The following is a 24,676-nucleotide window of genomic DNA, read 5'->3' as shown; positions in this document are numbered from 1 at the left end:
CCGGTTACGATGACTCGGCTCCGAGCGACGGGGAATTCTGGTCAATGCTTCTCTCTCGAGAATCATACGCTTGTGAATACACGTCGTTGAGAGAAAAGTCGGAGTACTCTAATGGCGATTCTCGTTGGCTCGGGCTACGTCATCGCTCGGTTTAAACGACGACGACGACGACGACGACGCAGACGACGAGATCTTCGAAGCTCGCATCTCCGAATGGAACCGGTTTTCATGGGCGAGAAGGAGCCGTAAAGCCTCACCTTCTCTCCTTTTTTCTCTTGCCTTCGCGGTTAAGCAAGAAACTTTTTTTACTCGTTGTTACATGCGTTTGCGTATGTACGCGCGCATCCTCTCGGCCCCGGGCGCGACGGAAAATCCGCCAATGGGTTTCTCTCGTTTGGGCCGAGTTTTTTTCTCCCGAATTTTCGTTTCCTGGAAGTTCGTTGCTTCTTGATACGTTTCCGAAGGAAATGCTGCTGCTGCAACGCTTCCGCTTTGGGGATTTCACGAGAACTCGTGAGCCCCGATATTGTTTGAGCTGAAAAAAATGGAAATTGTGAGCAATGATTTGTCCTCGGAGTCGTGGAAATCGAAGCAATCCGAAAGAATAACGAGCCGGAAGAGCGAGCGAAGGGAATCGCTTCGAAAAGCATCACCCGCGCGCATGCATATTCATATTATTCATGCACCGGATTTCATTCATCTCGCTCGGCTCCGGCCACCCATAATCCGCGCATTTTCTGAGGGATTGAGAAAGACGAAATGCTGGTGTGGATTTATGATTAGAGGAGCGAATGGACGAGTGTCGTCGAGTAATTCTCGAGGGGGATTAAATACTCGCGGGAGTAAAAATAGTACGGCGAACTAATAGCGGAGTGCGCTGGCTTATTTTTTAGGCTCCGCGTTCTCCAAGACGCGTGGCACACTCGCCGCTGTATCGGCGAACGTACGCATACGTGCACAGCGCGCTACATACTCGAGAGACTCAACGCGAGATAAGAATCTTCACGTACGTGCGTTCCTCGAGTGTGGACGAAGATCGGCGTGGGCGTTCGAGAGAGAGAGAGAGAGCACACGAGAAAAGTCGAGTCGCGTCGGCTCTGCCTCGTCGATCTTTTATCGCGCACACGCGAGCGCATATTTTTTGAGTGAAATCATTTGTAAGTGTGGGTTTACGAACACACAGCCGCTGACTCGGCGTACGAGCGCACTTGTCCGTGTACACTGGTCGTCGTAAGTGGTAACGGCCCACGCCCCTCTCCCGAGGACTCTGAGTCTGAGCTAGCCCGGAGTAGGGAGATGGGGATTCGCTCGTCGGTACACAAGCGCACCGCAACGCGCACCGAATCGCTTCGCACGTATTACAACGATAATCATAATGAGAATGAGAAGAAATAACTTTTTTTTACGAACGCGGTTTCGAGACGTTTGAGAGTGTATTTAGCACCTCCGTACACAGAGAAACCCGCGCGATCGGTTGGAGCAAAAGAGCGAGCGAGCGAGCGCGTGCATTCGCCAACAGTCCGTGTAGCACATCCCCACCGGGGAAATCCTCGCTCGAAGGCAAAACTCGAGAGACAGGCCGGTAACACCGGAGTTTTGTCAGACGTGGCCGATGCTGCACAACCGCTCGCGATACCCGACCGTAAACATCAAAGTTGCTATTGGGAAAGAACTTGAAGAAATATTGACTCGGGCACTCGGAGAAAACGAGATTGAAAGTGGAGGAAAGTGCACGGGAACAGAGTGAGAGAGGGAGAAAGCGCGGGAGAATAAAAATCGTTTCGTTTATTTTTGACCTTTTTTCTATTTATTGAAGATCTTTGTACGGACGCGATCAAAATTTTAGTGTCGTTCGGATCATTCGTGTTCTTCACGGTGTGTGCGAGTGCGCGTGTCACGGTGTTTCGAGATAGTGAGATATTTTATAAGAAATTTTCTAATAAATTTATAGTTTTATGATTACGAATCACAGTTGAGTGATAAGCTCGAAGAAAAGTGCCAAGATGACGATAAACAAGAAAAACAGTGCTGGGAAAGGTAAGAAAAAAGGTTCCGAGCAAAAGGTGAGCGAGGGTGTCGCAACGAGCTCGAGCACTTTGGACGTCTCGGGTGCGACAACGTCGAGCTCGACGTCCGCTGTCGAGACGGTAGAAAAGTCCTCGAGCATGACTTCGACGACGAGCAAGATTTCACAGGAGGCGAGAAGAGCCTCGGAGGCTGAGTCTCGGAGCAGCGTTGTCGAGGTTACCTCCGGGAGCCGGGAGTACGTCATGGATTCCAAGGGGAATGTCATCGAAGTAATTGAACATCCGGCCACGACTTCGGTGCAGTCTTCGGCGAGCTCGAGACTCGGTAAATCGTCGCAGGATTTCATATCGGGCGAACAGACACAGTCGGTCATCCAGGGCGACAGCCGCGCGTCACCGGGGAGCAGTGACGAGTCGATCCGCCGACAGAGTCACGTGTCCACGCACTCGGACGTCCGGGAGGAGGTCGCGACCTCCTCGGAGACGTCGGTCATCGAATCGAGCACGATGATCGATCAACGTACTCATCGGGAGTCTTCGAGCAAGGGGAAAAGCCGGGATGAAAGTGCGCCGACGACTCCGAACGTCCGGACCTCGAACACATCGTCGGAAAGCCGATTTTCGAGCAAAACGAGCTCGCACGGTGTCGAGAAAGACGGAAAAATGTTCGTCGACACGACCAAGATCGAGGAGTCGGCGAGCCGGCTCGACGTCGATGGCAACGTCGTCGCCAGCTCGAGCCGCAACGTCGAGAGCGAATCGAGCGTCGAGCCCCCGGGTCACGTGAGGTTCCTCGACGGCAAAGACCACAAAAATACCGGCTCGAAGGACCTGCGGAAGGAGGAAACGACGAGAATATCGCGGCCCGGGGACTCCAGCTGGGACGGTAAGTTCGTTTACGAGAGGCCGAACACGCCGCGAGGTGGACGTCCAACGCCGGACGACGTCCTGGCCAAAAACCAACAGCGACTGACCTCCTCGGAGGAAACGTCCGTTTCCAAAAGCGAAATCTCCTTCGAATCGTCGAGCTTCGAGGAATCTTCGAGTTCGACGTCGACCGTCATACGAAACGTCTCGAGCGCGCACCTCGACGAGAGCACCACCGACAGAACGATTCGCGACACGACAGACTTCGCCGGCGACACCGGACGCCGCGTGGCATCCTCCGGGCGCAACAGACCCGGCGATTCCGCTTGGGACGGAAGATTCGTCAAGAGCGCCGACGACAAGGCCTCCAGGACGAACGACAAAACGAAGATACGAACGAACGAACCTGCCGGCGCCAGGGCGCCCGGGAATAAACACGATTACGACGAACGCCGACGCACGAGCGTCGAGATAAGCGATGTGACGGAAGAACACCAGCAGAATATAACCGATTCGTCGATCAGCTCGTACATCGTCGAATACAAAGATTCCGGGGACTCTTCGAGCAAGCGAGCGGAGAGAATCACGTCGGTTTCGGGCGTCATAGCCGAGGAGGACGCTCCCAATTCACCGAGAGGCACGAGCACCCCGAAACGTCCGGGGAGTCCGAGCCGGTCGTCCCAGCCCGAGGCTTCCCCGAGGCATTACAAGCCCGGACAATCCGCCTGGGACGGCAGTTTCGTTGACGAGAAACCTCCGCAGCGACCGGAGCGAAGACGCCCTACCGATGTTCCTCGAAACGTGACGGATCGTCGGAACGAGCGAGTGGATATTCGGGACGTCAGCGAGGATTATTCCATCAACGAGGCCGACCTCGTCACAACGTCGTACGTCGTTGAACACTCTTCCAGTCAGCAGAGCATCACGGACCTCAAGGACACCGGCGCGACCTCCGTGACTCGTGAAACTATCGTGCGCGACGATCGCGACGCGACGAGCAGAAGACGCTCTCGAAGTCCGGAAACGACTCCGGGGGACGTCCGCACCGTCAAACCGGGATCGTCCACGTGGGACGGCACTTTCAAGTACGAAGAAAACCTCCAGGAAGTTGACAAGCGGACCAAGGACGCACCGCGGGCCGAACGTGCGGCCGGGAAACCCAGCGCAGTCGTTTCCAAAACCGGCAAAAGGAACGTCAGCGATTCCAGCATCGATATCCGCGACGTTTTCGAGGAGACGTCCGAGGTCGTCACCGAATCGATAATCGTCGAGCGGTCGACGATCCAGGAAACTTACACCGACTCGACGAACATCGACCTTTCGTCCACGGCGGTCGAGACCGTCATCATTCGGGACGGCACGCCAAAGCTCTCGCGGAAAGTCACCTCGGGGCCGAACGTCCGGGACGGCGAGCGTCCCGACACTCCCGAGAGCCGAACGAGCCACCCTGAGAAAACCGAACGTCCGAGGAAACCCGGCTCCTCGACCTGGGACGGATCGTTCATCTACGAGAAAAACGTCGCGCCGAACGCTCCTCGGGATTCGAAGACGCTCACGAGCAAACGGACCGAAGACGTCGACGAAACTACGATCACGTACTCGGAGGTGATCGACCGGACGACGGAGACCGTCGACATCGTCACCGACGTTTCAACCACGTCGGAATTCACCAGCCTCGATAGAAACTTCGCTTCGAAAACGGACGATTCTTCGAAAGTCGCGTCGACCGTCTACCACGATATTTCGGATGCGAACAGGCCCAAGCACCCTAGAGACGCGCCCTCGCCGAGCCAACAGCCTCCGGAGAAGTCCGAGCGCCCACTCAAACCCGGGTCCTCAACCTGGGACGGTTCCTTCGTCAACGAAAAGCCTCAAGAGAAAAAGTCTCCGAAAGTGGACGACGATAAGAGGAAACTTCCCGACGGGAAGGACCGCCCGCGGTCCGCGGACATCGGGAAACCACCGAAGCATCCTCGAGGCCCGCTCGACGGCGACTACAGCACGTCCTCCAGCGTCCACGACACTTCGAACACGGTTACGAGCTCCACGGAGTTTATAAACGTCGAAAAGGCTCGGGACCTCAGGAGCTCCGATCATTCGAGCGTCTCCACCACGATCTCGCGCGACCTTCCAGACCGGAGGAAACCAGAAAAATTGACGGAACGTTCCCCCTCCCGGGAAAGGGACGTCGACCGGGCCCGGCCGGAGAGCCCGGACCGGAGCGTTCGTCCAACGAAACCGGGTTCGTCGACCTGGGACGGTTCCTTCGTTTACGAAAAACCGATCGACCAGAAGCCCCAGAAGTCTGAACCGCGACCCGGCGACGTTGAGAAACGCCCAACGGACGCTCAAAAGTCTCCGAAAGAAGATCGCAAACGTCCCACGACATCGTTGACCACCCTCGACGACAAACCGCGTCCAGGAACGTCCCCGAGAGACGGCGCGTCTCGACGCCCGTACGACCTCATCGATTACACGACATCCTCGAGCGTCCACGACGTTTCGAGCACCGTCACGAGCACCACGCAATTCATAAACGTCGAAACGACTTTGACATCCGATCTGACGACCTCCGACTCGTCGAACATCTCGACGAGCATTCTGCGCGACGTCCCCGAGCGCAAAGGACCTCAAAAAATCACCGACCGTTCCCCATCCCGGGGACCCAAGGACAAGGACGCTCCGGAGCCGCGTAGCCGACCGGGAAGTCCGGAAAAGAGTCCGGCCGAGCGATCGGAGCGTCCTCAAAAACCAGGCTCCTCAACCTGGGACGGTTCTTTCGTTTACGAGAAACCACAAGAGCCCAAAAAGCCCAAAGACCAAGACAAAAAGTCGCCGAAACCCGGTAAACCGGCCTCACCGAACGACAAAGTCGAACAGGCCCCGCGTAAACCTCACGAAAAAAACGTATTACCGGATCGAACGATCGTACTGAAAGATTCAACTTTCAGCGAGGAAATTAGAGACACGACCGATGTTACTGATATCACCGACACAGTTATCACCTCCGAGGTCGTTCAACATTCTTCTTACGTGATCGATCAATCTTCGAGTTTCACATCTGTGACGGACATAAAAAATGTCATCGACGAACGTGTTGTTAGTGACGTCACTTCGAGCTTTGCACGAGACGTAGTAAGTTGACAACGATTTCTGTCTATTCATCCATCGATGCGAGCATTATTATTTCATCTCAACAAAGCGAACACTTTATTGAACAATCATTCGACTGTCGAGCGACTCACCAACGAAATCCCACGACCTCGAGCCTTCGAGTTCACGGTCCATTCGGAGTCGAACTTGAATGAAAAAGTCCTTGAAACCCTCACCGACGATCCCACCGGGCGATATTTTCGGGCCTCGATTAGCATTGCCTCAATGAATCTTTTAACGTTTCTAATAAATTCTTCAATAGTTGAATAGATTCTGAATAAATTTTATTCTCCCAATTATTCAAATTATTTGTAACTTATTGATTGAGTTCAATAGATTTTTAATATTATGACAGCGGTTTAAATACTTTCCTAGTAAAACCGTCAAGCAAAATGTGACAACAGTCCTTTTTTATTTGTCTGCATATGCATATTTATATTTTAAACCAGCTGGCTCACGGTGTCGTCAAACCTTGCACCGTTTAAGTCGTCATTACTCGTTAACCTCAATCAAGTGTTTTTCTTTTTCCACTCCCAAGTGATCTTCACCGGTAACAAGGTGTTCTCAAGAAATCATTGATATCCAAAAACACTCTATTTTATTATTCTCGTTTTTGGCTCTCTAAAGGTGGGAGGATCTTATTTCTTTAAGGAGGGTGGATCGCGACGATACAATGTTGCCATGCTAAAGCATGTTGAAAATATTAAGAATTTCAAAATGATAAGAATTTTATAAAACTTGGTAAGTGTATTCTTCAAGAGGATATAAAAAAATATACATTTTTTTAGATTTTTCTACCGCACGTGCATAAGAACTCGATTTAACGCTTAATTATTCGATAACCACGTGGTAAAAAAATTTGAAAAAAATTGTATTTGTATATACTTGATGCCAAAGAATGTTATCACCAAATTTGATCAAATTCTCATTATTTTTATTTCGTGATTCACCCTCCTTAAATGGTCGCACAGAAAGTGTGCCTGCTATAAGAGGCTGTGCATAATTCTCCAAAAAATGTGATTTTCGTTAATTGTTATCTCGACAAGTAGACGCTGGATCCTACAATAATTCCGGGAATAGTGTGTTTCTAGCAAATTTCCAAACTTCAACTCTCAAAGTTGGAGTTTTCGATTCCCATTAGATCCGCGCGATCTTCCTTAGAAAAAGTAGCATAAAGAAAAACAGCGTGGAATATCGACGTGTGTTTTTATTGTACTTTCACTCTCGTTTCTGTCCTCGCTCAAGGATCCTGCGCCTCCTCGCCTGCTCGCGCGCGCTTCGCAGCCGGACTCAAAGCATCGAGACACGCACTCGGTCAACAATATTATGTTCTCTCACGGGCGTTTTAAAATAAACCTGATTCAACGGCAGCAGACCGCGAGCTAAAGCGACAGAGACAGAGCGACGAAGTTCGAACAAGTGTACGCGCTCATTATTATCCCGTCCGGAAATGACGAGATATCCTTAACACGTCATTAGGGATAATCGCCTTTCGCCTCCGGCCCGTGAATTCGCGTCGATAATGCAAGCCTTGGGAAACCGATCGCGTAGACAAAAAGTAGGCGAGAATGACTGGGGCTTTGCGCTGCTGGCAAACCGGGAGGATCGATTCGACAAACTTCGTGATATTCTCGTTTAATGCAACATTCGCACGAATGAGGCTGAGCCCGAGGTTGGCTGAAGACACACGATGCCCTGGCCACGGGTTATCGAGGTCGCCGGAAACCCGGTCGCTGCTTTTCCCCTAAATCCCACCAAGTCGTAGCAAACGTTGGTGAAAAATTCGCCCGCCTCCTGCGCCAACCGATACGCAGGTTTATGGAAAATTTGAATGTTTTTCTTTTCTCCGTTCCTCGAACCCCCGCCGCTGTCGCATTGAATTAATTGACTACGAATTCCGTTCGGAGCGTGATTGAATGCCTCATCAGTAATATACGAACTCGTTGAAAATATTCAGTGTGGGAGCGTGCAGTAGATGCCTCGGGGCTGCATTGCAGAATCGCGTATTTTACACGGTATCGACCACGCTCGCGCATATATCGCGGGCTCTCTTAATGGGTGCTTTTTATATTAAACGTTAACTCCGCTCGGCGTAACCGTCAATAATTTTAATGGAACGATAAGAATTTTCCGATTTATTTCTCCTTCCGTGCGAGCTAAATGTTGGTTGGAAATTCTGTTTGTTTGCTTCTCGCTGCTCGAATATTCCTGTAAAATATAGGGAAATTGCACGTGCCTCGCGGAATAATTTGATGGCGATATTCGAAGGAGGAAAACGAGCATTTTGTGCAACGCGATGTTTCCAGTCAATAACTTTTATCAGCGACGACAAGTTTTTAAAACGTACATTTTAAACAATTAAATGATTAGTCACCGCTCGAATTTAGAAGTGATATCACCGCGCGCCTCTCGCTCCGTTTTATTCCAAGTTACGAACGAATTGATTCGTTCTGTCCCCGGGCACGGTCTTACGTGCGCTCGTGACCTTGCTCGTTAAATTGATAATAACGTTATTTGTACGAGCGAGCGCGCGTTGACTATTCATTGGCGAGAGCGTACAGTTTGCGCTGGAATAATCTCTCCTCGTTTACGAATTCAAAATAACGGTGAGCTCGCCTGCGTCGTCGCGGGGACCGGGGCAAACGTTTGTTTTTTGATTTATGACCCCTCGGGGCCTGGCGGGCGAGCCTCCGTGACGACGCTGCTGCTAGCTCGTTCAAAGTTGTTGCTGGCTTTTTGAAGAAACGCTGGAAAACTGGGGAATTCTTTCCGGTACTGAGCGTCCCGTTTACGAGTAAAATTCAGTCGAAAATCCTCGTTTTTTAAGTGAAAATGCCGCTCGAGTGAGGATCGTCTTTGCCTCATTCGCTGAAGTTTGCAACGCGGAGTCCGCCGCAACGAAATGAGGGAAAAAAAGTTTTGTAATTCGTGCAATTTTTTTATTTCACGAATCGTTGACGTGGCTTGAAAATTGACGAACTGCAAATTATTCGGCAGGGGAACAAAATTGGAGATTCACTGAACTTATTCGAGAGTTTTTTTAGACCGTTTCGTTGGACTCGAACGTTGCAAAATTCAGCGTCATCACCCGGCATGACACGCGGCATGTCCGAGGAGAGAGAGTTTCCTCCGCGTATTCATTCGATGACGTTGTACATACGAATTTGCCCTCGAATGTGAAAACGTCAGGTGTATCGTTGGGAATTGTCATCGGAGAAACATCGAGGAGAACGAGACCTGAATGCAATCTCGTTCGGTTTCCAAGCGCCCGCTGCGGTCGACGCGAACTGGCCGCTGATTTAAAAAAACCAGCGTTCTTCGCGGCGTCCAGGTATCCTAGTTTAAATCGCCTGATTCGACTGCGAAGTGGCGTTTGAAAATCGCGTTTTCTAGTGACCCGGAGCCTCTGCGTACCCTGCGATTGATCAAATTCCACAATAGCGTTCCGAGGTTCATGAAAATCGCAGATTTCCAAACGTTTTAATTCCCCACTCGCGTTTATTTTCGACGAAAATTTCGCTCTCCACTGGCTCGAGTTATCGAGCTCGACTCTCTCGAGTATTAGGCGATCCGGGTGAACTTTAACGAGGAAAATGGCAAACTGTTTACGATTGTTAAACAGCCGGGCAAACAAAACAGCGACCCAGTTGTTGGATCAGGCACGCGAAACTCCGGTTCATCTTTCATACGTGCGCACACACAGCCGCGTAATTATCTAGTTAAGACAAAAGAAGCATCACGAGAAGTTGCCCGGAGTACGACGCTCCTCCATTCGCCTGAACGTCTTCGATGTCTGGCTCGATGAATCGTCATAATGGAGACGCGCGACGTCCCCATTTCGCGTGCACACTGATTGCTTATCGCCCGAGCGACTAGAATTATGAGCTCGGATGAGTGCACGAAAGTCCGGAATCCGTACGGCGAGGCTAACTTATTACGGGAAATTCAAAAACACTCGATCCCCCGAGCCAGAGGCAAGCAGGCGTGATGAAAAGTTTGGGCTCGCTCCAACAGTTCACTGGAAGAATAAAGTTTCGGTTGACTTTCGAGAATCCCGGCGGATCGCTCGGGACTCCTCCGCACCGTCAACTCCTCGCACGGTAATTTATGTGTGCACGGTAAACGGAGAAAGTGCTCTGGCGCATTGAACCGTTTATAACGAGCACGAAGGCCGTAACGAGGCAAGTGGTAATCGTCTCGATTAACGGAATTATCACTCGGCTCTCGTTGCCCTTCGAGCGTAGGAGCGTACGCGCAATCTTTTGCTGCTGAACGAATGTTCGGACTGTTGGTACAATAATTAAGGGGATTGATTTAAATTAGGATTTAGCAGGATTAATTTGACGTCGTTTTTTTCGACCACGACACGATCCTGGTGAGCGAAAGGCCTCTTCTTCTTTCTCACATGGCTCTGTGTGCTTTGAAACTTACAGAAAGATGTCATCGAGTCCTCGACGAACGAAATCATCGATGAGAAAACGGTGACGAGGAGTATGGTAGCTAAAGATGTTGTCGACGAAACGAGTTACGAAAAAATCATCACCAAGGGCCCCAGGACTCCTGAAGACTCGCCGAGGAAGACACCATCCTCTCCTGACGGTCCAGGATACCCGAGGGGGATCCCCGGCCTTCGGGATGACGACAGGCCCAAAGCTCTACCCGCTGCTGGCAAGCCCAGCAGGCCTCGCCAGCCTGAGAACACTCACTCGGCAGAAATTCAGAAGCCCCGAAGGTCAGTGCGAGGATAAACGATTCGTTTGAAATTTCCATGTTTTGGTCGGTTTTTATTGAAATTTTCCGAGTTTTTCGGCTTTTTTCGTTCATTTTAAATGCGACAAGAAATTTTGAGAGGAAACCGAGGTATTTTTGCTTCGCGAAGGTCTCCGGAGCCGGGTCAGAAGTCACCGGAAACGGGAGGAGAGTACGTGGCACCTCCCGGAAGGCCAGTCCCGGCTGCAGGTAAGCCGAGCAGAAAACCGGAAGAGAAGCCGTCGGAAAATGGGCCGAGGAGGCCGCGAGTCGACGAGAAGAAAGCGCCCCAGCAATCGCGCCCGGACGGCGAGGAGCGGCCGAAATTCCTTGACGAGAAGCCACGTCCGGCTGCGGGAAAACCGAGCAGAAAACCGGAAGAGAAGCCAGGCGAAGACGCACCGAGAAGGTCCAAGCCCGAGGAGAAAAAGCCTCCGAAGCACTCGTCCCCGGACGAGGAGGAGCGGCCGAAACCCGTCGACGAGAAGCCTCGTCCGGCTGCGGGCAAACCGAGCCGCTCTCCAGAACAACCGGAAAAACGTGTGGACCAACCGGAAAAGAGAAAGCCCGGGGATCAGACTCCCGACTCGTTGGACGGGGACGAAACTCGCATCGACAAAGTGCCTACGCCTCGTGACATACTCAAGAAAATCCCGATGAAGGAGCAATGCATCTGCGAGCTCTGCACCTGCGGGTAAGTCGCTGTTTTGAGAGGGGAAAATAACTCGAGTGTTTTACATCGATGGAAGGAATTACTCGAGTCGGCACGATCGAAAAAGCAATTTTCATTACTCTATTGACAAATCCTCATGATAATTCCCCTTCGCCGCTGCTTATCTCGCGTTTCATCATTTTATTGAAATTGCGACGAAGAAAAAAACGAGCAGCAATTCGTATTAGGAGAAGGATATTTTTTTCAAATGTCCGCGAAGGACCCCGATCGCCTCGGTTCGATTTTCACTTTTATTTCATCAGTGATACTCGCCGCTTTAAGTAGGACACGAGACACTTCCTTTTAAGGAGTCCCGTCGTTTCCCAATTCTTCGACTCGCTCCATCGAAGAAAGAGAGCGAGAGCCAGAAACGAGGTTTACACGGCTCGTTCCTTATTCGCATTTTTGGCCGATAGCGATCGATCTCCTGATATTGCACTCGTAGCACAAAACGCGCTTGTCGTTATAAAAATCGAGAGTGGCTGAGAGGCCCGGCGGGGACGGAATAATCTCGAGAAACCCGCTTCAATTCGTGCCCGCATCGATCGAGACGAGAGAGAGAGAGAGAGAGAAAATGATGAGCTGGGATCAGACTACGCTGTAGCTTTTTGTAATTTCGCGCAGACTTTTCCCGATTCGTTCTCGCCGCAGGTTTCACATCGCGAGCATCAATCACGCACTCGATTATTCGACATGTTTCATGAGAATCAGGATTGAATGTACTCGATCCATGTACATTCGCGCTCGATAAGGAGATTGAGATCTTGTACATGCAAACTCCCATTCGATCCTCCTCAATTTACATATTTTCCCCTCGCCGCGGCTTCTTCTGAAGCGAATAAAAAATAAACGCACTTTATAAATAAACAGTAGGACTCGCGACAGTCGGGGAAAACACGATCGCGGCTCGCACCGGCGACTTCATCGCGGAGGCCGAATTTCGCTTTACCGAGAATCGCTAATAACGCGATCCCGTTTTGCCATTTACGAAACTCCGCGGGACGCGTCGAGAGCGAGTCAAAACTTGGGAAACACGCTGCCGTATTCAGAAGCGCTCTTTTTACTTCTCTCTCTCTCTCTATTTTATCAACGCTGACCCAAATCCGCGGAGCGCTGTTTATTCTTGGCTAATTATTAAGCGAAGGCAAAAGTCGGAGGGAATATTATCGTCGACGTTAAGGTCGGATCGAGGTTATCGTTGCGCGTTTTTATTTCGTTAATCCCCATCGATCAACTCGATTTTATTCCAACCTTTTTCCATTCTATAGTCGACATCGATGCCCACACAATTTCCCTGAGGAACACCTCGAAATTCCTCACGACGAACCCGTCCTAACCGTGAGCTCGTACCGAGACGAATACGACGAGAAACATGTCGAGAGACGCGTCATGTACCATCACGAAGATCACCTGCATATGGAAGGTGATTTCGTTGGCGAGAGGCGGACGGATTACGTCGCTACGAGAGGCGAAAGAGCTCCTGTCAAACGACCCGAAGACAACTTGAGACCGGAGGGTGAATTCCACCGTAGACCGAAGGAAGAGGCGCCTACGCGCGGCGAACGGATGCCGATGAAAAAACCACAAGACAACTTGAGACCGGAGGGTGACATCGATGGTGAGAATTTTTTCATTCGTTTAATTACGGAGCTAAGAGAAGCCGAGGAGCCTGAATCGCGCGCTCATTCGTTCGATAAATTCCTTGAAAATAATCGATTGAAACAAGACTTGCATCAATGTGATTTTCAAACGAATTTTTAGCCAAAAAATATAAAATTATCGTCACTCGGGGAAAGTAGAATTGACTTTACGGGTAGGGGACGAAAATTCGAGATTTCTGGAGGAAAAATGAGTGTTGGTTGTACGTTTTAAAACGTTTTACTGATTTACGAAAAATCAGGTTTGACAACGACCGAGCTGGTTTTCACCGGTCAACCTGGTGAACGTCCGAGCCCGGTGCGTCGCAATACTTATACGAAGGTCGAGGGCGAATTTATCGACGAGACGACATCTCGAACGGAGTTCGTGGACCATCGCTTAGTGCAGCGAGCCGAGACGATCAGGCGAACCGACAACCTAACCGTGGGGGAGGGAGAATTCACGGTGAGTTAGTTCGACATTGGATAACGGGATAATGAAATTAGCTGGGTCGGTGCAATAATTGGGATCGAGGATCAGAGTTTTACATCGAAAAATGTGATTTCGGCAGGGCACCTCTCACACCAAGGACGACTTCCTCGTGCACGATTTAATCGAGCGAGAGCCTCGTCATCGGCCCGCGGAGGTCGACCAGGTTGATCGATTTTACGAGCGAACTGATCTCGTCGAAAACGTAACGACGACGCACGAGGAATATCGAACTTTCGACGAGACGGATTACCGAAGTAGCCTCGTTATACGGAGGGATGATAACCTCAGGCCTGAAGGACCTTTCGAGGGGAGGCCGAAAGATGATTACAAACCAATTACCCAGGGCGAGAGGCCGCAAGTCAAACGGCCTCAGGACAACCTTAAACCCGAAGGACCTTTCGAAGCTCGCCCGAAAGACGATTACAAACCGATTCCGAAAGGCGACAGAGCGGACGTGAAGCGTCCGCAGGACAACCTGAGACCGGAAGGGCCTTTCGAAGGTCGACCGAAGGACGATTACAAACCGATTCCGAAAGGGGACAGAGCGGACGTGAAGCGTCCGCAGGACAACTTGAGACCGGAAGGGCCGTTCGAGGGACGTCCAAAGGACGAATATTCTCCTGGTGAACGTCGCCAGCCAATAAGACACGCGGATAATTTGCGTCCGGAGGGTGACTTCGCTCGACCTTCGCACGAGCCTTACGCTCCTGGTGAGCGGGCTCCGATCGTAAAACACCCGGACAATCTCTTCCCGAAGGGCGATTTTCCGGACAGGGAACGTCAGCCTTATGAACCAGCGGAACGCAGATCACCGATTAAGCACGACGATAATTTGAAACCCGAGGGCGACTTCCCCAAGCGTCCCAAGGACGCTTATTCGCCGGCTGAACGTCGCAAGCCCATTAAACACGCGGACAATCTTTATCCTGAAGGAGATTTCGAACGGCCCGAGGAACACTACTATGCTCCGGGCGAACGAGCTCCCATAGTCCGGCATCCTGACAACCTTTTCCCTGAAGGCGAGATCCCTGACAGGGAACGAGAACCCTTCAGGCCTGCTGAACGCAGGAGTCCCATCAAACCAGGAGATAATTTGCGACCCGAAGGCGAATTCGAAAGACCTCACAAGACTCCCATCGGACCGGGGGAAAGACGTTCCCCGATCAAACATGCGGATAATCTTAAACCCGAGGGTGATTTCGTGCGCCCTGAGCACGACGAATTCCGGCCCGCGGAACGACCTGTTGTCAAAAAACCAACTGATAACTTGAAGCCCGAAGGAGATTTCGAAAGACCTCAAAAAGCACCCGTCGGCCCCGGTGAGAGGCGTACGCCGATCAAACACTCGGACAACCTCAAACCAGAAGGCGATTTCGTGCGACCTCAGCACGAAGAATTCCGTCCAGCGGAGAGGCCAGTTGTCGTAAAACCGAAGGACAACTTGAAGCCTGAAGGAGAGTTCGTCCGTCCGGAACACGAGGAATTCCGCCCAGCGGAAAGACCCGCTGTCAAAAAACCGCAGGACAACTTGAAACCGGAAGGCGACTTCGAGAGGCCTCATAAGGCTCCGATTGGTCCGGGTGAAAGACGGACTCCCATCAAACACTCCGACAACCTCAAGCCTGAAGGCGATTTCGTACGACCCGAGCACGAAGAGTTCCGTCCTGCGGAAAGGCCCGTTGTCAAAAAACCGCAGGACAATTTGAAACCGGAAGGCGACTTCGAGAGGCCTCACAAAGCTCCAATTGGCCCAGGTGAAAGGCGGACTCCCATCAAGCATTCGGATAATCTCAAACCGGAAGGGGATTTCGTACGTCCGGAACACGAGGAATTCCGCCCTGCGGAAAGGCCCGTCGTCAAAAAACCGACTGATAACCTCAAGCCTGAAGGTGATTTCGAGCGTCCTCACAAAGCTCCGATCGCTCCGGGTGAGAGACGTTCGCCGATAAAACATGCGGACAACCTCAAGCCGGAGGGTGATTTCGTGCGTCCGGAGCACGAGGAATTCCGCCCTGCGGAAAGGCCCGTTGTCAAAAAGCCAACTGACAACTTGAAGCCTGAAGGAGACTTCGAGCGTCCGCACAAAGCTCCGGTTGGACCTGGTGAGAGGCGATCGCCCATCAAACATTCCGATAATCTCAAACCGGAAGGTGATTTCGTTCGTCCTGAGCACGAAGAGTTCCGACCAGCGGAACGACCCGTTGTCAAGAAACCAAAAGACAATTTGAAGCCCGAGGGCGATTTCGAGCGCCCTCACAAAGCTCCTGTGGGACCCGGTGAAAGGCGTTCACCGATCAAACACACCGACAACCTCAAACCCGAGGGTGAAATCGATATTCATCGATCTCGCGACGATTATACCGCGATCAGGAGAACAGAGAAGGTCGACATCGTACACCACGAAGACAATTTGAGAATGGAAGGAGAGTACGTGGACATGCAGAGACGCGACGATTACTGCGTGACCCGAGGCGAGAGGACGGAGGTCATCAGGCACGAGGACAATCTCCACATGGAGGGTGATTTCGAGCAACGTACTACGAGCGAATATCGTCCAGCTGAGAGAAGGAGGCCGATACGCCACGAGGACAACTTGTATCCGGAAGGAGACTTCGAACGTCCGGAGCACGAAGAATTCCGGCCAGCGGAAAGGCCAATTGTGAAAAAACCAACGGATAACTTGAAGCCCGAAGGAGATTTCGAGAGACCGGATAAAAAACCAGTGGGACCAGGTGAAAGGCGTTCGCCTATCAAACATTCCGATAACCTCAAGCCGGAAGGCGATTTCGTGCGTCCTGAACACGAAGAATTTCGTCCGGCTGAGAGACCCGTTGTCAAAAAACCGCAGGACAACCTCAAACCGGAAGGGGACTTCGAGCGGCCTCATAAAGCCCCCATTGGGCCAGGGGAAAGGCGTTCACCGATAAAACACGCAGACAATCTCAAGCCGGAGGGCGATTTCGTTCGCCCTGAACACGAGGAGTTCCGCCCCGCGGAACGGCCCGTTGTCAAAAAGCCGACTGACAACTTGAAGCCTGAAGGAGACTTCGAGCGTCCGCACAAAGCTCCGGTTGGACCTGGTGAGAGGCGGTCGCCCATCAAACATTCCGATAATCTCAAACCGGAAGGTGATTTCGTTCGCCCGGAACACGAGGAGTTCCGCCCCGCGGAACGGCCCGTCGTCAAAAAACCAAAAGACAACCTCAAACCCGAAGGAGACTTCGAGCGACCTCACCGCGCGCCTGTCGGTCCCGCTGAGAGAAGGACTCCCATCAAGCATGCGGATAACCTTCACCCAGAGGGAGACTTCGAAAGACCGGAGCACGAGGAGTTCCGACCAGCGGAGAGGCCTGTAGTCAAAAAACCGAAGGACAATTTGAAGCCTGAAGGCGAATTCGAGCGACCTCGGAAAGCTCCGGTTGGACCTGGTGAAAGACGTTCTCTGATCAAACATTCCGATAATCTCAAGCCGGAAGGTGATTTCGTGCGACCCGAGCACGATGAATTCCGTCCCGCGGAAAGGCCGGTTGTCAAAAAACCGATTGACAACTTGAAGCCCGAAGGTGATTTCGAGAGACCGCAAAAAGCTCCTGTTGGACCCGGTGAAAGGCGATCGCCGATCAAACATTCCGATAATCTCAAGCCGGAAGGAGACTTCGTGCGTCCTGAACACGAGGAATTCCGCCCGGCGGAACGCCCCGTCGTTAAAAAACCGACGGACAACTTGAAGCCCGAAGGAGACTTCGAGCGTCCGCGCAAAGCTCCGGTCGGCCCCGGCGAGAGGCGTTCACCGATCAAACACTCCGATAATCTCAAACCGGAAGGTGATTTCGTTCGCCCTGAACACGAGGAATTCCGCCCGGCGGAACGCCCCGTCGTCAAAAAACCAAAAGACAACCTCAAACCCGAGGGAGACTTCGAGCGACCTCACCGCGCGCCTGTCGGTCCAGCGGAAAGAAGATCGCCCATCAAACACGCCGACAATCTCCATCCTGAAGGAGACTTCGAACGTCCCGAGCACGAGAAGTTCCGACCGGCGGAAAGACCGGTTGTGAAGAAACCAACCGATAACTTGAAACCCGAAGGTGATTTCGAACGACCTCACAAAGCTCCGGTCGGTCCGGCTGAGAGGAGATCGCCCATCAAACACCCGGACAATCTTCACCCCGAAGGAGACTTCGAGCGTCCCGAACACGAGAAATTCCGGCCCGCGGAGCGGCCTGTCGTCAAAAAGCCAAAAGACAACTTGAAACCCGAAGGAGACTTCGAGCGACCTCGCAAATCCCCCGTCGGCCCGGGAGAAAAACGTTCGCCCATAAAGCACACCGACAACCTCAAACCCGAGGGTGAAATCGACATCCATCGATCCCGCGACGACTACACCGGAGTAAGAAGAATCGAGAAGGTCGACGTCGTTCGTCACGAAGACAATTTGAGAATCGAAGGCGAATACGTCGACATGCGCCGTCGAGACGATTACAGGGTGACGCGAGGCGAGAGGAGCGAGGTCATCAGACACGAGGACAATCTTCATCTGGAAGGTGATTTCGAGACGCGGACGACGGTCAAGTACAGTCCAGCTGAAAGGAGAAAGCCCATACGCCACGATGATAATTTATATCCGGAGGGAGATTTCGAGCGCCCGGAGCACGAGAAATTCCGACCGGCCGAGAGGCCCGTCGTTAAGAAACCGAAAGACAACCTGAAACCCGAGGGAGACTTCGAGAGGCCTCAGAAACGCCCGGTTGGTCCTGGAGAGAGGAGATCGCCCATCAAGCATCCGGACAATCTGCATCCGGAAGGAGAATTCGAGCGTCCGGAGCACGATAAGTTCCGGCCCGCGGAGAGGCCGGTCGTCAAAAAACCCGAGGACAACTTGAAGCCCGAGGGCGACTTCGTCCGGCCTCACAAGAGTCCCGTCGCTCCTGGGGAGAGGAGATCGCCAATCAAGCACCCGGACAATCTCCATCCCGAGGGTGACTTCGAGCGACCGGAGCACGAAAAGTTCCGTCCTGCAGAACGTCCCGTCGTGAAGAAGCCAACCGACAATCTGAGACCCGAAGGAGACTTCGAGAGGCCTCGGAAGTCTCCGGTCGGCCCGGCGGAACGACGCTCTCCGATAAAACACCCGGACAATCTCCATCCCGAAGGAGACTTCGAGCGCCCGGAGCACGAGAAGTTCCGTCCCGCGGAGAAACCGGTCGTCAAGAAACCTTCGGATAACCTGAGACCGGAGGGAGATTTCGAGAGGCCTCAGAAGCGTCCCGTAGCTCCCGGGGAGAGAAGATCGCCCATAAAACACCCGGACAATCTCCACCCCGAGGGAGACTTCGAGCGACCGGAGCACGAGAAGTTCCGTCCCGCGGAGAGGCCGGTCGTTAAAAAGCCCCAGGACAATTTGAAGCCCGAAGGAGACTTCGCGAGACCTCGGAAGACTCCTGTCGGTCCCGCGGAGAGGCGATCGCCGATAAAGCACGCGGACAACTTACACCCGGAGGGTGACTTCGTAGCCCGTCCCAAGGATGATTACACCCCGAAACGAGGCGATCGTCCCGTCCAGAAGAAGCCCAAAGACAACCTCAAGCCCGAAGGTGAGTTCACGGGCAGGCCGCGCGACGATTACCGGCCGACGAACGCCGAGAGATCAGAAATCGTCGTTCACCAGGACAACCTGCGGATGGAGGGTGAAATGGATTTGCGTAGATCGCGCGACGATTACACGACGACGACGACGAGGAAAGTCGAGAGAGTCGACGTCGTCCGTCACGAGGACAACCTCCGGATCGAGGGCGAATACGTCGACGTAAGACGTCGCGACGACTACAACGTCACCCGCGGCGAAAGGACAGAGATTATTCGACACGAGGATAATCTCCACCTGGAGGGTGACTTCGAGCGCCCCCAAAGATCCCCCCTCGGTCCAGCGGAGCGGAGATCCCCCTACAAGCATCCCGACAACCTCAAGCCCGAGGGTGACTTCGACCGGCGTAGCCCAACGAAGTTCGCCCCCGCCGAGAAAAGGGCACCGATCCGCCACGAGGACAATTTGCATCCCGAAGGCGAAATGCACGTGAGTTTGACCTCCCGCGAAGACTACACCGACAAGAAGATCAGCACCGCGGATCGCCGGGTCGAGATAAAACGTCGAGAAGACAATCTCCGTATGGAGGGTGAGTTGGAGGTCCGTCGGTCGAGGGACGACTTCAAGAAGGTCACGAAAATCGAGCGCGTGGACGTGCGCAAGCGCGAAGATAATCTGAGAATGGAGGGCGAGTTCGTCGACATCAGGCGCCGGGACGACTACAGTCACGTCGTAGGCGAGAGAAGCACCGTCAAGAGGCACCCGGACAACCTGCATCCGGAGGGCGACTTCGATAGGCCCGAGAGGCAACCGGTCGGTCCGGGCGAGCGCAGAGCCCCGATCAGGCACCCCGATAACCTGAAGCCCGAGGGCGACTTCGAGTCCAGGAGTCCGGAGGCCTACGGCCCGGGTGAGAGGAGATCGCCCATTCGCCAGGTCGACAACCTCAAGCCCGAGGGCGACTTCGCGGGCCGTCCGAAGGACGATTACACGACGAAAAGAGCGGAGCGCGCGGAGGTCGTACGTCGCGAGGACAATTTGAAGATGTCCGGGGACTTGCGGGGCACGACTTGCCAGAAATCGACTTACACGCTCGTACGCGGTGAGCGCGCCGAGACGAAGCGTCACGAGGACAACCTCCGGGTGAGCAACGACAGCATGGAGACGAGGACGACGAGCAACGACTCGTTCGGTCCGGGCAAGAACCTCGTGCCCGCAGGCGGCAAGACGATCAACCGTCGACGTCACATGGAATCCTCATTCTCCCTGGGCGACGATACCGCCACGATGACGACGACCAACCAGAGGAACTACAACACCTACACGAGGAAAACCGGCAGGGAAGTGGCCTCGAACATCAACAGCATCGTCGAGACCGACGGCAACAAAGTCGTCGCTTCGAGCAGGGCGACTTCCTCGACGAATGAACGCGCGGTCCACGCGACCGCGAACGAGCAGCACGTGCGATCACAAAACGCGACAAACTCCCGTAACGTCAGCGTCGAGCGTTCCGCCAGCGAGCACTCGAGCTCCCGGCACTCCGACAATCGTTACAACAGCCGCGAGGACATGCAGCGGACTCGAAACGAAACGAGCAAACGCGATTACGTGAATACGCAACGCACGGAGAATCGCCAGACCTCGAACACCACGAACGCGAGCACGACCTCCCGGCACTCCGCCCAGCAACACACTCTTTCCACTCAGGCCCGCTACGCCACCAACGGACAATCCAACAGCCCCGAATTCCGACAAGCCATCGGCGGAACCACCGACAACCGTGCCACCATCGATTCCAGCCTCAAGTCAGGCCACCACCGGAAAAACGTAATTTCATCGTCCTCCACCGACGTCAATAACTCGGTCCTCCATCGTCGCGGTCAGGTCACCTCGACCGAGGCCCTCCATACGATCTCCTCGACCGCGGCCGATCAGCGGAAAAGCATTTCCAATCTCGCCGAGTCCGGACAGTACATCAGCAACTCGAGCCAGAGCAGCGACCGTCACAGCCTGACCTCCATCCACCGCAGCAACAAGGACGGCAACCCCTGGGCCTCCTCCACCTACGAGCGTCCCCAGCGCGTCGTCCGACAGGACAACCTCACCGTCGGTGGAAAATTCTACTCCCACAGCGAAGCCAAAAACTACGGCAACTTCACGACCAGCCAGAAGACCGAACGCGTGCACAAGCAATCGAACGTCTCGCACATCAGCCTCGGCGACTCCAACTCGACTTCAACCAGCAGCATGTACAAGAGGGAATTCGTACCCAGGGTCAAGGGCCCCTGTCCAGCTGCTCTACTCGAGGCCAAACAGGCGCCGTTCAAACACACGCGCGACACGCCCAAGCACAAGTTCTATTTGCCCGTCGTTTCCAATTAGAATAAGATTTCATCGCTGCCGCGCGACTCTTCGTTTCGCTGGACAAGTAGAAACAGCGATTTTTTTCAATGTCAAGCTACCCACTGCGAGGCCCTTGGCGTCTCGTCTCCGGCCATCCCGGGATTCCCGTCCTTCGATATACCGCATATATTTACGATTACTATGATTAAGTAACTGCTGTTTAGAGCGGCTTGAAGTCTCGCTGAAACGCGGACTGTGATAGGAAAACGAGCTATTCAATACCCGAGAGGTTTGAAATTCGATTATAAGAAAAACTTTTAAAATTTCGCATATTTATCTGTTGTTTTATTTTTTCATATTTTTGTCGGCGTTCGACATCGTTTATTCAGATTTTCTATCGTATTATGAAGCCATAATTGTATTCGAATGGGGTTTAATCGAATGACACATTGTGCAACGATCGCTTTTCACTGGCGGTCGCAGCATCTCATCTGGATTCATGTTCACGGGGCTTTCCACGACAAATGCACCACGCCGAATTCGCCTTTTTTCTGTTCGCATACGAATCGGTATCAACGTTGATTTTGGGGACGAGCTTTCGTGCAATTACTCAAAAATTTTACTGAAATTAAGAGGGATCGACGATAATTTCATTGATTTTCAGTGGGAGGTCCCAAAATGTAGATTTAGATTGATAAGAATCATTGAATCGAGAGGTTAAAATAATAATTAATATTCGAGAGTCGTGTGACCTCGTTAAACCACGTGTATTACAAAGCAATAACTAGAGCTTAAATCCGTGATAAGATCGAGTCGGGTTATATGCCTGGACCTCGATCCGGTGTCCGACAATTATATCATAATTAGCTTTAATCAGTATTCACATAATTAATGGAAAAATATTAAAAAATAGCCATGCCTCTATAAATATATCGTGAGTACATGAAATCATGCATAAAAAATGTTGTTGTATGAACAAAAGCACAATTATAGCGATGTCTGAATTGAATTTTACGTAGAAATAATCCTCTCGTGGCGTTCCTTAAAATTTTTTTTCATCTATCTCGCGTTTTTGCTTATTCTCAATCCGAGCCGTTTCAGCTTTACTATATAAAATAAAATATATTTTTTGTTTATTCTTTCGTTTGAGCTTTTTTACGGATTTTTCAATCAAATCCTCACCGAAGCCAACTAGCTTTGGTCCATGCAATTTGTATCTCTGTGTACTCTTATTATCGTCTTTATTTACGTCAAATAAATTTTTTTTATTTCACGTTTTTCCCCCTTTTATTTCACCGACCCTTCCCATCCTGCTGCTCTGCAAGCTTCGAACTAGAATAAACGATTTTTCGATTCGTTCAAAATTCTTATGCGCAATAGCAAGACACCTTTTTGCCTCTAGACATGTATTTATCGATAGAAAAAATATACTGGATGTAAATAATTCGTACGGTGTGTACCAAAGTACACACTTTTAATGAAAGTTGTAAGGAAAATTGTAAAAATATCGATTTACTGTTAGTATTAAGGCACTTCTCTCATCCTTTGATGATTCTCGAATCTTTTAGATGGGTCATGGGTTATTCACGATCCCGTGAATCGTTCCTTATCGACCTGCGGCTAACCCTGAACCAATTGGATCGATTGCTCAGCGAAAAAATGGCTCAAAAATGTATACTGGTTATACGTGCCAAAGCGAGTCTCTGCGTAAGTTCTTTAGACCATTAAATCGTAATTGTATTAAAAATCCTCTGAAAACAAAACGTAATTAATGATTGTTCGGTGATGGAGGCCCAATACCAGCAAATAATTATTAAAATCTATGAATGTCGAGCTTATCTTTGATCCACGTTAATATATAATGAATGTAACCACTCGGCTTGAGACGAATAAAAATATATTTTCTTCGTACCTCGATGGGACTTGTCAATACCCTCTGGCTCTTCCGAACGTGAAAAAACTTGAGGAAGCTTTAACGCGAATCTAATGGGAATCGAAAACTCCAACTTTGAGAGTTAAAATTTGGAAATTTGTTATAAATATACAGCGTGCATCTATTCTCGGAATTATTATGGGATCCACCGTCTAGTTTTCGAGAAAACAATTAACGAAAATCACATTTTTTGGAGCCTTATGCACAGCCTCTTATGGCAGGCACACTTCCTGTGCGACCATTTAAAGAAATAGCATCCTCCCACCTTGAGAGAGCCAAAAACGAGAATAATAAAATAGAGTGTTTTTGGATATCAATGATTTCTTGAGAGAACCTTGTTACCGTTGAAGATCACTTGAGAATGGAAAAAGAAAAATACTTGATTGATTTTAACGAGTAATAACGACACAAACAGTCGAAGGTTGGACAAGACCATGAGCCAGTTGGTTTAAAATACAAATATGCATACGCCTTGTAAATAGAAAATGGCTGTTGTCACATTTTGCTTGACGATTTTACTACGAAAGTATTTTATAACCGCTGTCACTATATTAAAAATTTATTAATCTCAACAAATGAGTTACACATTATTTGAATAATTCAGAGAATAAATTTTAATCATTTTTTTACTAATCGTAAGAGTAAAAAATGCATCATGCTCGATATGCACGATGCTCAAAGCTTACTTTACGAGGTGCTATATTTTTCATTTTGGCTTCCTTATAGAGGAAGCTTTAAGCATTGTTCTAAAAGCTTACGAAAGCAATTTGATACTTTTAATTTTTCTTTTTTAATAAAATTTTAACTTATTCATCGGCTTTGAACTTTTCCAAATTAATTTCCAAAAATTAAAGCGGATTTTGCGAAAAACTCGATTTAAAATTTCCGCAAGTTAGAGCGTCGACATCCTATTTTAAAAAATTTCAAAACGTCGTAGGATTCGTATTTTTTTTTCAAATTCTAATAAACTTATCAAAGAATGAAGGGCTTGTTCGGATTAACATCTATGGAAAACGGTAGCCCTGTATGTCAAATAGTTTTCGAGTTATAAGCGTTTGAATTTTGCAGTGCCACACATGCACACATACGCACACACATACACACAATATCCGGACATTTTTCTAGATATGAATTTTTGATGTTTTTGGACATTTTGAGCACGTTGATATTGAATATTGGAA

General features: G+C 50.9%; 1 protein-coding gene across 1 annotated transcript; it reads left to right on the top strand.

Annotated features, from left to right (window-relative positions):
- The first annotated feature begins 1,420 nt into the window (after nt 1-1,420).
- Nucleotides 1,421-22,835, top strand: Sdb (SAXO downstream of blistered). The gene is made up of 6 exons (XM_043426271.1): nt 1,421-6,029; nt 10,481-10,779; nt 10,927-11,490; nt 12,777-13,126; nt 13,409-13,611; nt 13,718-22,835. Exons 1-6 carry the CDS (start codon nt 2,004-2,006, stop codon nt 21,599-21,601), a joined length of 13,326 nt encoding a protein of 4,441 aa, XP_043282206.1. The 5' UTR covers nt 1,421-2,003; the 3' UTR covers nt 21,602-22,835.
- The last annotated feature ends 1,841 nt before the right edge of the window (nt 22,836-24,676 follow it).

The sequence above is a fragment of the Venturia canescens genome, chromosome 8 (genome assembly GCF_019457755.1).
Source record: "Venturia canescens isolate UGA chromosome 8, ASM1945775v1, whole genome shotgun sequence".
Taxonomy (NCBI): domain Eukaryota; kingdom Metazoa; phylum Arthropoda; class Insecta; order Hymenoptera; family Ichneumonidae; genus Venturia; species Venturia canescens.
This window is presented reverse-complemented; position numbering and strand designations above follow the sequence as displayed.